The sequence below is a fragment of the Notothenia coriiceps genome, unplaced genomic scaffold (genome assembly GCF_000735185.1).
Source record: "Notothenia coriiceps isolate Sejong01 unplaced genomic scaffold, NC01 NC01_scaffold00022880, whole genome shotgun sequence".
Taxonomy (NCBI): Eukaryota; Metazoa; Chordata; class Actinopteri; order Perciformes; family Nototheniidae; genus Notothenia; species Notothenia coriiceps.
The window spans coordinates 12,055-26,991 of record NW_011355581.1 but is presented as its reverse complement, the minus strand read 5'-3'; the positions used below and the strand labels follow the sequence as shown (position 1 = coordinate 26,991).

General features: G+C 39.5%; 1 protein-coding gene across 1 annotated transcript in view; it reads right to left on the bottom strand.

Moving 5' to 3' along the window:
• Positions 1 to 42: 42 nt before the first annotated feature.
• Positions 43 to 14,937, bottom strand: part of fam131c (family with sequence similarity 131 member C) — a 19,993-nt gene continuing 5,098 nt past the window's right edge. Inside the window, exons 2-6 of the mRNA XM_010781217.1 lie at positions 11,979 to 12,043; positions 8,197 to 8,281; positions 2,504 to 2,722; positions 2,157 to 2,246; positions 43 to 667 (exon numbers count right to left, since the gene is read on the bottom strand). Of these exons, the coding sequence (XP_010779519.1) occupies positions 381 to 667; positions 2,157 to 2,246; positions 2,504 to 2,722; positions 8,197 to 8,281; positions 11,979 to 12,043 (746 nt within the window). The 3' untranslated portion in view covers positions 43 to 380. The remainder of the gene's footprint in view (positions 668 to 2,156; positions 2,247 to 2,503; positions 2,723 to 8,196; positions 8,282 to 11,978; positions 12,044 to 14,937) is intronic.

Sequence of the window (14,937 nt, the reverse complement as noted above, 5' to 3'; positions counted from 1 at the left end):
TGATTCTTCAATGGGAAGAAAAAATAAGCACTGGACAGCTCGTATATTAAAATTGATGTTTATTAGCAAGATATTTAACACCAGTATCTTTTGACTCTTCACAGTTCAGTTCTACCTATAATATGAAAGTGTGTAATGTACACTGGATACAAAATTAAAATCGAACTATGTACATTCACAAAAGTATAAACTGGACAGGGGAGAAAATACAATCTGGGTTCTCTGTTTCTGAGGACCGGGCCCAGACAGGTCATTTGAGAAATAGCCTCTTGAGATGTCTCACAGATGTCTGTGTTTATCTTTCAAATCAGTCCCTGCTGTTGGCTCAAATCCTCTCAGTAAGGCTCATTTGAGAGATTGGCATCAAGATTGCAGGCCTGCTAGTTATAGAAAACGTCATCTTCGGACAGTGAGCTGCTGTCCACGTGTCTGACGGCAGCCTCTGCAGTGACAGTGCCTCTGTCCACCTGCAGGGGGCGACCTCTGTCCTGGTGGCTGTTGGACGTCGAGGAAATGGGGTCCACCCATGGGTCCACCGCTGGGGGAAAGACGAGGTTGGCCCCCCTGTTGTCGCCATAAGTCTGGGCGTGGATGTGGTACAGGTGCTGAGGAACGCTGAGACTTCCACCGTCCAGCAGGAACTGTGACAGGAAGTGGCTGTGTGCTGCTGAGGAGGGAAAATAAGTGTCAGTGGAATGGTTGCTACATGAAAAACTGTAGAAATCATTTTCCAAACAGCTGGGACCTTTTGGGTTGAAGAGGATTCAAAAGCTCTTCACTCTGATATATCATAGAAATAGCACTGATGCTCTCAGTGCTTGAATTTAATTTAAAAAAGTGACACTTACTCTGAAGCAGCTGCTGCATGTAGCTTTTATAAGTGTTTATCCCATGAGAAAGCTATTTCTGTATGGCAAATCCTGTAAAATCACAAGGGGCATATGTGCAAGGACTCATTTTTGAGATATTGAAATACAGTGGATATTCTCCAGTTAGTAACCTACAATATATAATACATCATAAAATATCATTTTGTAAGTAGGTTTCAACAAAAGCTTTACAACGTGTTTTTAAATAAGAATTACAATTAGAAATATTTTTACTGATGGCAATACTGTCTGAGATTTATTTTTGACATTTTCTCTAGCTAATGGCTACGATTTGGTAAAGAAATACTCAAAACAAAAATAAATACAAATGCATGTTACGATGCTAGCATTATCATACTTTTCTATAGCCCGTTCTGTATTACCTATAGTACATAGTGTAATGGTCTGCACACACCCAGTTTTGGAGACAACAGGATATCCATCATGTAAGCTAAGCAATGTACCGCTGTTAAAGGCGGCAGCAGCCAAAACGCATGTATTCAAGCCACCTAAAAAAGGACTACCTTTAAATGTGAAGGTGTTTGCCATATTTAGAATATTTACTAACCTTGCCGCAAGAAAGGCTACTGCCGCGTGAATTCACTACTTTGCTACCGTAGGAAATGGATGAGTATCTTTAACAACCCAACCGCAAACAACTCAAACGACCCCTTTAAGCTCAATGTATATTAATAATATTAATGGTACATTTTGTCCAGTGATTAACGCTGGATGAAGAGTCATGGCTAAGTCAACAAGGTCCCTCCTCTAAGGGACCTTGGATATTTTGGCACAATTTCCTGGCAGAACTTTAACTGTGGAGAAATGTCACTCTGCATTCAACAGTCTCGGAAAGTATGACAATACATCAGTGCTTAGTGTGGTAAAAAACTGAAAAGAATTAACAGCTGCACACATCCTGCTCATGATCTTTCTACTCCTGTGGGTTAGTGCAAACCAGGTCTTTAAGAATATATATATATACACCTTTCCTAAGACATGCTTTACAATTTATTGTCATGTCATATATTCCCGTAGCATTCATAAAATCAATTATGATGTGCAGCAATTTATTCAGTCTCGTGTTATTTGCCTCAAAACCCTATCCTTGCTGTTGAAGAAAGAAGATCCAATAAGGACTTTGATATTAAAGTCAATGTTTTAATCTTTTGCTTGATTTGTATTCAGAAACAATGGATCTGCAAAGTTCGCTGTTCCCTCCATGGAGGAAACTACAATGAAAAGAGAAAAATAAGGACCAAAAGAAGCTCCTTTAACAGGACCAACCTTGTAAACTGGTGGGGGGCTGCTCTAAGCTGTCGGTCATCGACCACACATTCATGGCTGCCTCTGCCAGGGCAAACTGCTCCGCCACTCCTGTGAAACAAACACATTTAGTGCTCCTTTTCTCTGAAGTCTACCCCCAGTTGTTTTTTCCTCCACAAACAAGGGGAAATCCAATAAGTGCGCTCGATTCGAGTCACTGTCATGGCTCGTCTTAAGGACTATTGATTTGTGTAGATGCTCCCTCTATACAAGATAATCTAACAGAAACCACAACCCGAGGGATTTGAGCGACACTTCATCTCCAACATCTTATTTTTCTTCACTTTGATTCCCTCGTTTATTTTCACCTGCGGCGAAGCGAGCTTCCTTGATCTCGTCCGTCATTTGGGAGTAGAACTGTTCATCCTCCTGCAGCTCAGCACTCACCCCCCCGCAGGTCCATTTGCCCATGCCCCCCCCACCCTGGCCTCCTCCACCCCAACCCTTCCACTCAATCAGGTGGGCGACGCGCCCCTGGGCCATCGTCGTCGGCTTGGTGATGTGCTCCTTTATTGTGGCCACCACTCCTAAATGAGGGGAACAGATAGAAGGACACATGTTGATAAAGTGGATTAGGTGGACATACAGTAAGTGTGGTAGCAGAGGGAAGAAGGGGACAATCTGAGGGGAGGAGATAAAGTGACAGGCTACATGAAGGGGTGGACAGGAGAGGATGGAAGAGGGCAGAACATTGAAAAAAACAGCGATGGACGGGAAAATGGAAATGGAAAAAGAAGACGCATGGAGGAATAAAATGGTTTTATATGTAGAGTGTACTTAAGGGAAAATACTTCAGAAAATCTAATATCTAATCCTGATATAGAAAGAAGAGAATGGAGCATTTTGATCCTGTTGAAGTGTTGATCTGGTAAATATGGGGGCTAACTCTAATATTTTAAATGTTTCAGTGGGTTTTATTGACCATCTTATATTATGCATTCTTTGTATCATGTTTTTTTATCTTAGTGGCGTTAAATCCCTGTTTTAATGTTAATTCTCTGTCTGTCTTCCCTCAGTGTAAAGCACTTTGTGCTGCGTTTCTTGTATGAAAGATGGGATACAAATAACATTTGTTTTGTAATACTTGAATAGAAATTCTACACTTTCAGCATAATAAACACTTTTCTTTCTGCTTGTGCATTCCAATATGGAGCTCCATAAAAAATGTAATTGGAGAAGATTGGAAATGACATCACCAGAGGTGATTTTGGAGACGATTGTAAATGTAATTGTTCATAACTGGCTGCACTTCAGCAGCGCTGCATGAAGGTCATTTAATAGTAGACTGAAAGAGAAAAAAAATATTATTAGAACTTGATATGAAAGAAATTTCAATTTCCACAAATTTAAATGTAATAACGGCATAACACATTTTTTTAATTTTGTAATTCATTTCCAGCTCTAGTTGGTTAAACTAGACTTGAGTAAAACTTGTTGAATGCCAGAGCTGTTTTAAAAGCTTTGTGGGAAAGTTATGTCTTTAAAAAGTCCATCAGCTCTCTGAATACTGAATTTTAAAATGGCAGTGTTAACTGTAGCGTAACGTAAACAAACAAATAAAAAAGTAACAGTGCATAAATTGTGGTTTTAAAAAGGGGCCCTATTATGCAAATGTTCAGGTTCATATTTGTATGTTGTGCTCTACTGTGACATGTGTACATGCTTTTATGTTCAAAGCTCTTTATTTTTCCTCATACTGCCTGTGCTGCAGCACCTCTTTTCACCCTCTGTCTGAAACCAGAGCCCAGTCTGCTCTGATTGGTTAGCTGGCCGGCTCTGTTGTGATTGGCTTAGAGATGATCACCTACAATGTGTTGGAGCACTAGCCAACATAAGCGCAAGTGTTACCTATAGATGTCATTATGTTACGGAAGTAAACAAAGTGTCCAATCGAGGCGTTTCAGGCAGGGGGGTGGAGAGAAAACCCTCTTAGCCTTTGCAGTCTATTTACATGCATAGCAAACAATATAACACACTAAATGAAAAGGATTGCCCCAAAAAGCACAACGGTGCCTCTTTAAGGTGGGTCCAACAGAACACTGGCACCAATCTGCATCTTTTCATTGACTTTGTTGCAGTTGTACTGCCTCTTACATGACTTTAGTTTTGTCTAGAACATAATTAAACATAAACAACTCAAGCAACGTGACGTTTCAAGGTCTGTCTGTCACTTTCTATAAGGCTCAAAATATATTTTCTGTATGTGCTTGGTGCCGACTGTGAACATTCAATTAAATCTAATCAGAACTGCATCCATTAAGAAATAGATAAGGGCATTTTTTCAGTAAGAAAAGTCCAAGTGAAATCTCAGGCCCTAATTATTGTGACTGACTCAAATTTGCAGCCCTGTTGCTTTAACTAAATGGACTCTTGTCGAGCAGTATCTAATCTCTGCAGTAATATGTTATTCATAACCTGTAATCACTGGGCAAGTCTACAAAGGAGCCATCATCTCTTTTAATCACAGGAGACAAGGTCAGGAAGGTCTTGGGAAATGAAGAGGCGAGCCAAAAGGAAAGGTTGAAAGGCAAAATGTAAAAAGAGAAAGAGGAGGAAAGGTTAAAGTTAGTAAGTAAAGTAAGCAGAACAAGGAGAAGGTTATAAGGGTGGCGGGAAAGTAATAGAGCCTTGGCTAATTGAAAGAGAAAAGAAACCCCTACGTGGTATTTCTGTTTAAGTCCAACACCCAGAGGATGTGCTTTCTCACTCTGCGCTCACACTGTGTTGACTGTAATGAGGCTCTGTTCTGGCTCAATGGTGAGGAAGCTATGTTTGCATCTATTCAAGTCATGTGCACACAGAAACAAATCCCATTTGTTGTATAAATTGGATATTTTGGCATTACTGTCCACAATTCAGTTTTAAAAAGGAGCAAATCATACTTGGCAAACATCGCAGGCCACAGAATAATCATGTGTCCGAATTCAGAGGGAAGCAGCATGATAGCCAATTTCTCTGCTGATTAGTAGCTATAGTACAGCCAATATAGTATTGAAAACTGAAACTGCATGTCCCTACAGTATATTGGCCTCATAGGGTTATATTGCAGTTGATTATTCTTTCCAACTATGAATGAAAGTTATATGAATTCCATTCTATTGTTCGTATACAAGAAGAAATATAGAAAAATGTCTAATTGCCAGTTTGAAGAAAATGAAAAGGATTGCATTATATTAGGTGTGTTAGCATGAAACTGCGTTAACTGATTTATTTGGGCCACTTAGGGGCAGCATATACACATAACCTGTATATATAATAAAGGTTATTGAGTGGATTTTCATTAAGAGTTTAGCTTCTAGCCACCTGCCAAATGTAAGTATTCACAAGCTCTGTTATGGATCTTTTCAAACTGCTGAGGCCAATGTCCGACGCAAAAGTTAGCTGCTAAATCTGCACTATTGCACGTCACCAACATTTGTGTCACATAAAATGTAACCAGTCAAAAATGTTTTAAAAGTCCAGCTGTAATGTCCCAGCTATAGCCAGTCTTTAGAGACTTTTTCTTTTTAGATTTATGGGCAGGATTGCCTGGATCTTAATGAAGGGTATCACCAATAATGTTGTGTTTTTCCCCAAACAGCCTCCTTTGGTAGGTGGGGTTGTGGGGTTGCAGAAAACAAAAATAATTATTGGTAAAACAAAACAATGTGTGTCATAGCCATGCAGGAATGTCTATTCCATCCATGTGTACTTGCTTAACATTGTTCTAATTTATTAACGAGCTCTAATTGTAGGAGAAACCGGTGAGTTAGGAAACCAGTTAATGATTGTATGCTGTAAGCAACGATTGAATTTTTCCGTCTTGTGTACTGTTTTGCTACAGTATACACATGGCTACACGTTTGAATGAAGACACCAGAGTCAGTCAGGAATAAGTCCCTTTGCAAAAATAGACAGAATGCATTATTGCATTATGTGAGGCGTGACTCCCTGCTGTATGTTGTGCAGAAACAGAGCGGAGGAACAAACACAGACAGATGGACAAACATGAAGTGAGATGAAAGATGTAGGTGCTGCATTCAGAGCTTTGTTGTTTACCAGCCAATATGGGAATAATTCGAGAAAAATCAGATTCAATCACATCCTAAAAGGGTAAAATGGGCAAGTGCTGTAAAATGCTGTTAGCAAGAAAAGAGTGTTAGTTTCAAGCTCAGGTGGGCTGAAACAATGAACTAAAATAGTCAAAGCTGCAACCGTGACGGTGGAACAAAAAAAAACATGACATTTGGCAAACACTATTAGACAGTCAGCAGCCATGCTAGCAGCTCTGTGAGTTTGTACTATGGTCTAGTGGTGGTATTAGCTGAATGCTAACATAAGCATGCTAACATGCGGAGGTCTAGCAGTAGTGATGTTGTGCTGAATTTAGACCACTCATGCTTTCAGTGTCATGCTTTCATAACTGAGGTATCACAGCTAGATGCTTGGTTAGGTTTAGATACAAATATTTAAGATAATAATTGCGTGTAGTTATGATGTTAAATATGTGACGTAGCATAGGACTAACCTAGCTTAACTTATATTTACTCAACGTGTTTACTTTTAGTTTCACAAACTCTGGTCTCCTGAGTAAAATTTGTGTCATTGTTTTACCTAGCCAACCAAAAACGACCTAAACTATAAGGACACCAGGTTCGAAACAGTGAACCATTTTCAACAAAGTGCTTCACGTTTAATGGCTAATTTAGTTGATGGCCTTCTGATTAGACCAAATGTTCAACTTGTACGTGGAAAATATCTATTTGCTATGGCCATTATATTTGATCAGCATGTTCATGCTGGGTCTGCATGAAATCTGTTGAGCACCTGAATAATGTCATAGTGATAAACCCTCGGGATTTTTCAACACTACTAAATGTGTGGGCTTTAGCCGTTTGCTGTTAATAAAATCCCATTGGCGTGATACATCTATCAAACCTCATCATGAAAAAGAGAACAAATGTAGCAATCTATTCGTCTTAGTATACCGTAATTTTCGGGCTATAAACCGCGCCTTTTTCCCTATTTTTCGACGCTGCGGCTTATATAACGGTGCGGCTAATCTATGGATTTTTACAGCTAACGGCCAACACCTTTAACTCTATGGGCTCTATGGCCGGTCCGCGGACCCCCACCTTTAAGCGGCGGGTTCCAGCAGGAAAAGCTGGAGGCCGGAAAAGAGTGAGACAGGTAGCGCGCAAAAGTAAAAGTGGAACCGAGAGTGGTATTCCGCTGCTGCGGCTTATATTCAGGTGCGCCTTATAGTCCGAAAATTACGGTAATTATATTTGTACAACAATATTTGAGTTTGCACAGTGTGATCTGATTTGAGCAGTAAGGTTGTCAGTTGCACTTTGTGATTGCACAACTCAGCAGAACTTGCTCCGCCAATTAACGTGATGACTGAAAAGCGATTGAGTCTGAGTAAATGTCAAAAAGCTTTTTCAATTTATTTTTTACTGGACCGGTTCTGTAAGTCTCAGAGCAGGTGTCAGCCCCTCAGCTGTCTGCCTGAATGTCTGTATTTATGTAATGTATTCATGAGGTTTTCACAGCCTTCATAATTATACTGTCAGGGTAATAGAGGAACTTTCACTGGTAAAAGTTCAGCAAAGCATAACACATTAGGTCTCATAATTAACCTTCCCGAAGAAGTGGAAATGAGGCAGGCAGACGCAGGATGTAGAGTAGTGGATGCCAAAATCAAAAGCGAGGGAGAAAATCAAATGAGAGGAGAAAACATGTGTGAACTTCTACCTGATTGTTCACTCATGCCTCTCTGGGTACACTGGCATTACAGCATATGAGTAAGAGCGAGAAAAAGCATGAAGGAGATGGAAAATTACACCAAGAATCTCCAACGGTTACTAATGCAATTTCCTAGCTTGCTGCTCATCCAGCCTCATATATTGGATTCATAATGAAACACAACATGAACTAGAACTGGTATTGTACGTGCGTTCGCGCGCGCGTGTGTGTGTGTGTGTGTGTGTGTGTGTGTGTGTGTGTGTGTGTGTCTCACCCATCAAAGAGGAGGTAGCCAGCTGGCCGATATCATAGCCGCTTATTTTATCGGCCACACTGCCGTTAGACGGATTCTGGCCACCCTGCATCATACAAGGCACAAGAAAAGCGAGAAAATCACATGTTTGTCATTGATGCAAGGTGAAAAACTTAGATAATAGCTTATTTTAGCTTCTGTATTTCTGACATGGGTCTTTGATAGAGGGATTTTTCATCACACAGTAAAGCAGTTTTTTATGATGTTTCAAGCCATACAATCATAGAATTGTAAGCCTCCTATAGAGAGGAAAACAGCACAAACACCCATATTGGATCCTTAGTCCTGGATCCTGAGTCCTGGATCCTCTATCCTGAGTTCTGGATTTGACTCCTGGACTTTGAGTCGTGGCTGAACCTATCACTGTGGTCCTGCCGGGCTCTCAGGACTACTTCCCTGATGGCTCCCACAGGATTGTTGACAACCTCGTGGATTCATCTTCTTATTATAAACACATGCATTTCCAAACATTTGGTAAATATGCTGTAAAATGTATTATCTCTTCAATTTACACACGGCATCTATTGCACGTCTGTCCGTCCTGGGAGAGGGATCCCTCCTCTGTTGCTCTCCCTGAGGTTTCTCCCATTTTCCCCATTAAACTGTGGGTTTTCTCTGGAAGTTTTTCCTTGTACGATGTGAGGGTCTAAGGACAGAAGGTGTCGTATTGTCATACTGATATTCTGTACAAACTGTGAAGACTTCTGAGACAAATGTAACATTTGTGATATTGGGCTATATAAATAAACATTGATCGATTGATTGATATCCTATACAAACACAGGCAGTTACACACACCACCCTTTGTTTATGACATTCTACATGTGATGACTCAACTAGTCACACACACAAACTGGTGATAATGACAATACAAGCCAGCTTTTGAGGAATTCCTGCATTCACACTCAAGTGGAAGAATGTATTTTTGAACTCAAAACATTATTTAAATGGTATTCACAGCGAAGTAGCGGCAATCAGTTTGGAAAGAGAAACATCATTTCAAATACATTTCTCTCAATTTATGGTGAGAGTATTCTGATAAAACAGTATACAGAGAGAAAAACCTCTCTCTTTTGTTGCAAGCAAAAACACATTATAAATATTAAGTACATGTTTGCACATTAGTGCGAAGTTCCACTTCAAACGGTTTGAAATCAGTACAGATAAAAGTCACTTGATTTTAAAATGAATAAAGTGAAGTGGGCAAATTAAGGCTGTTTTTGTTTTTCTAATTTTCTAATCAACTGCATCATTGCCAGATGTGTGGTCACTGCAAACCCGTTTATATAACTGCTATTGTTCTCAAACAAAATTAAACGTTATTTAATGACTGTTTTACAATTCTTGTTCAAACACCATTACATTTGGTGAACCACATTTAACAATTATTGTAAGACATGGTTTGGTAGGTTAAATCTTATTTTAACTTATGTTCTAACTAAGCTAAGGTTGAGCTAAGTAGCTTGTAGGGGCAAAGAAAGGTTTTAAAAAGGCTGGAAATTAAAACATTTAATTCAGCAAATGCTTGTAATCTAGATAAAACCTATGCTATTTTAGTAAATATCAGTAATAATAACGCCAATCTCAAAAGTCTCATTTTTTCCTGTGGCAGTAAAACCTTTAAGTTTCTTTTGCTAGTAGCTTCCCAGCTAGCTAGCAATATGAGCTACAGGTAGATTGACATCAAACTTGTAAATTCAAACAATTACTGTTTTGTTAGTTCTTCTTTACTTACAATAAATCATTTTATACAAGAAATATGACCATGGGCTAAAAATCAGCCCGGGACTCTTGACCGGCTCACTTTGTTACCGCTAGTAAATTGTCAACGGGGGGTGGGGGGGGGCTGGATGCTAGTGACTTATCAGACCGGCCCAGCTCGGTACCACAAGTAAATACCACTAGTAAATTGTCAACAGGGGGGGGGTTCTAGTGACTTATCCGACCGGCCCACATCGTCCGACCGACCCACTTCAGTACCGGATCATCGGGATTCGTCCCGAACGTCCCGATGGCCAGTCCGCCACTGCATATGACCATTATCTGATTTAAAACTTATGGAGACACTAGAATTGTGAAGGATTTAGGCCTACATAAACTACATGACATTAGCTAACATAGCGAAGCACGGTAAAAGTACAAATTATGGTAAATGTTAGTAAACTGTAAAGATAAATACAAATTTACCCTAAAGTAACAAGGATAAAAAGTTCAATATTAAACATTTTGTAGAATTCTAGTGATGTTAATATTGTGAATAGACAAATATAGAGAAAAAGCATAATCTTGGTAATTTCACTCCAGAAACAAGCATGGGGATTGTGCTGAGGAGCAGACTCAACATGTTGTTTGTTAAAAAGATATACACCGTCAAATAGAGCCAAACAACTGCATTCATCTCACTGTGCAGTAAACATGCTCATTAATAAGCAGATAATCATCTAAATGGCAAGTTAATCTGAGCCATGCTGTTTGTGTTAAAATAATTTCATATCCTTTATGCAGGCCCATAATGTGATCACTCTGATAATTTCACTTTCACTCGATCAGTAGAACTGTGCAAGCAAACACTGAAAGGGTTAGTTCATCCTTATGAATATATTATATATTTTCTCTAATGGAATTAGTAATTTAGTTTTATTTTCCCAGATTTGAGATATTGTTTGTGCAAGTTTCTTCCTCTACCCCAATACAATTTAAATGAATGGAGTTTATATAATAGTGTACTGTCAATGATTATTGGAGAGAAAAACAAGTTATTTCAGTTCTCTACATAACATTTTCCCAGAAACCACTAATAGCTTTACATGACCAAAATATGACTGTTTTATGATCTGCTCACCACATTCTCTCCAACATCTGGACATTTGATTTATAATCTAGAACTATAATCTTTACATGTATTCTTTTTGAGTTAGTTATTTCATATATGTTTATGCACATTTGTTCCCAATCAGCTGTGGATATAATGCATCAATATTGGTTTTGCAATCATTTTTACATGATAAGTTGACCTGAGATAGCTTGTATTATTTGAACCAACTAACATTTTGTTTCGACCCGACCACAGCCATCGAAAGCACACACATTACCTTTAATAGATGTCTTTTTAAAAAACATTAAAGCGTTTAACTTTGTAGTTTTTTTTAAATTGCCAACCCATTACTCTGCATAGTTCACAGAACTCAGCATCAGAGTTTTTTAGGGACTATATTTTTTCTCGAAAATAGCTATTCTAAGAGGCCCTACTATGCTTTGTGTGTTATATAGATTTTTGTCCAAAGGCTAAAATCTCAAAGTTCACGATAAAGGGAGTTTCTCTCCCACACTCTCCCCCCTACCTTAAACATTGCGATAGGACTCCTTTGTTTACTTCCATGACATCACTACGTAACACAATCGCTTCTATTGGCTAACTCTTAAACACATCGTAAGTGATGGGCTAAGGGACGGGACATCTTTACGCGGTTAACCAATCAGAGCAGACTGGGCTCTGGTTTCAGACAGAGGGTGAAAAGAAGTGCTGCAGCACAGGCAGTATGAGAAAAATAAAGAGCTTTTCAAACATTAAAGCATGTAAACATGTCACAGTAGAGACACAAAATAAGAAATTAACCTGAAAATGTGCATCATAGGGCCCCTTTAAAACTGTTTTAACTCTGGGGCTTGGAGAATGTGAAAGCCAAAATGTGTAGCTTTCTGTTTAAATCTGCAAAAATCTATCTACAGTAAATGTGACTCACCTCGACAGATGATGGCTGACCCTCCACAGTCTGATCCTGCCGAACCGTCATGGGATAGTGGAGCTCTGCAAACACACACACACACACACACACACACACACACACACACACACACACACACACACACACACACACACACACACACACACACACACACACACACACACACACACACGTGTTAGATCCGTGCTCCAACTGTGTGGTTAAGTGTGTCTCAGAGTCTTTAAAGTCAAACCCAGTTGTCTCTAACGGCCAGAGGTCAAGCGAGGCTCATATCTAATGGATGAGAGACAAATAGACAACTGAAGCCTCTCCGTTTATTTGATTTTTAATTGATGGTGATGAGGTCCAAATTAATGACAAGAGGAAATGAAGCGTAGTCTCAGAGGGAAGAAGAGTTAACATCATTAGACAGGTCAGTTGACACACACACACACACACATTTACACGCAGGAGTACAAACACATGCCTGGGGTTTCCCCTGGGATGTGTCGTCAAGACAATTGGCTGTCGCTATGGAAACGCGACAGCAACAGAAGGCAACTGATAGCCCTCCATTTACTTAAGACTAAGACTAACTCAAAAATAGCTGCCAAAATTAACACTGCATAGACAGGTCTTTTCTGTGTTAGAGTTTTACTCGCTACAGGCTGTACTTTGAGGGTTTGTGACTCTGCAGAACGTTTACATGCAGAAAAAGCTACATAACACACAAGGGGACGGGTAATAACCAGAAAAGCATGACATGGGACCTTTAACTGACAAAACAACCTCTTTTTCGTATTAGGAACCATTAAAGTGAGGTCCTTTTGTTCGTACCCCTAAAAACGACTCCCGTTGAGTTGTACAACAAACAATTTTTCTATATGTGGCAGTTATCTCGGTTTGTTGACGTAAGTAGAGTGACACCGGTCATTTGTACGAGTAATTATTACTCTATTAGTAGTTTACCCGTTCAATTAGACCTCGGTACACAACACAATTTTATTTAAAGTATAGGAAATACGTCTCGGGTATTACACTAGTGAGACTATTAAAGTAAAGTGAGCTAAGTCATCTTGACACGTTCCGTGATTGTGACTTTCCCAATGCAAGTAGGAATACTTCATATAGATATATAAAAGAGAGTTACCTTAATCATAAATCTAAAATAAAAGGGTCTAAACTCATAACAAACACGTTCAAAGAAGGAGATGGGGTTATGTTAAATTTTACTTACCTACAAATATATTATCACAATGACAGGTTACTAATAAACCTCTTTTTGTTCAATAAAGGTCAGAGATGTATTTGTAAAAGGGTCTTTGGTGATTATCGAAATGTACTGGTTTTATACTGACAAAAATACCTAGACGAGTGGTGAAGAGAGGTTGTAGACCTGTAAACTAAATATTAGATCCTTGATATAGAAATGTACATAAGAAAAACTCAATCATAACAGTATATACAAATACCTGTAAACAAGGGTTAGTCGACACCTATATTACGTAGTTATAACCAAAAACGTTAGTAAAATGTACTATTCAACTGGACTCTATCGAACATAATAAACTTGGTTGATTGTAAACAAAGCTGGGGCTGGTGTCGGTAGCTTTCGTGTGTGTAATGGATAATATCTACAGGAAAAAATTTTTGTAATTTCGCAAATTGAAAACTCCAAAAAAAATTAACGGTTGGGTAATGAGACTTATACAAGTGTCCTTGAGTCCGTAGTCTAAAAAATCCCTGATATAAAAAAGAGCTTTTATCGATAGATTCTCCGGGTATGATACGAAACACACAATATATCATAAACAACAGGTTCCGATTCTTACGGAGTTTCAGTGCTATTTCCCTCAAAGAGAGGGTGTGAGAGGGGGGATGGAATTTGTAACGCTTAATCTGAGAACAAAATGAAGGTACTGTAGTGATGCATTGTGTTAGCGAAGATAACCGATTGAGAATTTGTGTAGCATTCACTACCCGATTCCCTGCCCTGTAGAAATGCGCCAAATTGGTTAGTCTCCGTCTGACCCGAGACCAAAGTCTGTCTCCCACTTTTCTTCACGGACGTCGTGTCCGGTCAACTCTTTTTATTTCTCGAAAAGTTTGTAATTTCGTACATTTGTACAGTGTCATTCTGGGTTTTATTCTTAATTGGACTTTTACACGTAGTATCCGGGAATTTTGACAAACATTGAGACCCCGAACCTCTTACCACTTCGGTTTTACACATCGAAAGACAAATTTAGACGTTTTTTAGATAGATGTCATTTACACTGAGTGGAGTGTCTACCTACCGACTGGGAGGTGTCAGATCTAGGACGCTTGGCAGTACCTATCACCTGCGAGACGTTTGTGGTGTGTGTGTGTGGTGTGTGGTGTGTGTGTGTGTTAGTGTGTGTGTGTGTGTGTGTGTGTTGTGTGTGTGTGTGTGTGTTGTGTGTGTGTGTGTGTGTTGTGTGTGTGTGTGTGTGTGTGTGTGTGTGTGTGTGTGTGGTGTGTGTGGGTGTGTGTGTGTGTGTGTGTGTGTGCGAACACCAAATCTAGGCACGAGGTTGACACACCAATTCCACAGAGTCCTCAGAAATTTAGTTTGGGTCAACAGACGATTGCCGGTCTCCAGTCGCCCGAGTCATAGATACCCTACTCTCTGTTACTGGTTGACTTCGGGAGGCAAATAACTAAAAATTAACCTACCACAATACTACCAGGTTTAATTACCTGTCTCCTTGAACTTCGCATCAGAGTCTCCCTTCTTCTCAATTGTAAGTAATCTGTCCAGTCAACTGTGTGTCGTGGTTGTGTGTGTAAAAATGTGGTCCTCATGTTTGTGTACGGACCCCAAAGGGGACCCTACACAGGCAGCTTCTGTTAACCGACAGCGATACCATTTGCGGCTGTCGTTGTCTTCCCGTTGACTACGGAAGGTAAATGAATTTGATTCTGATTGAGTTTTTAGTCGACGGTTTTAATTGTG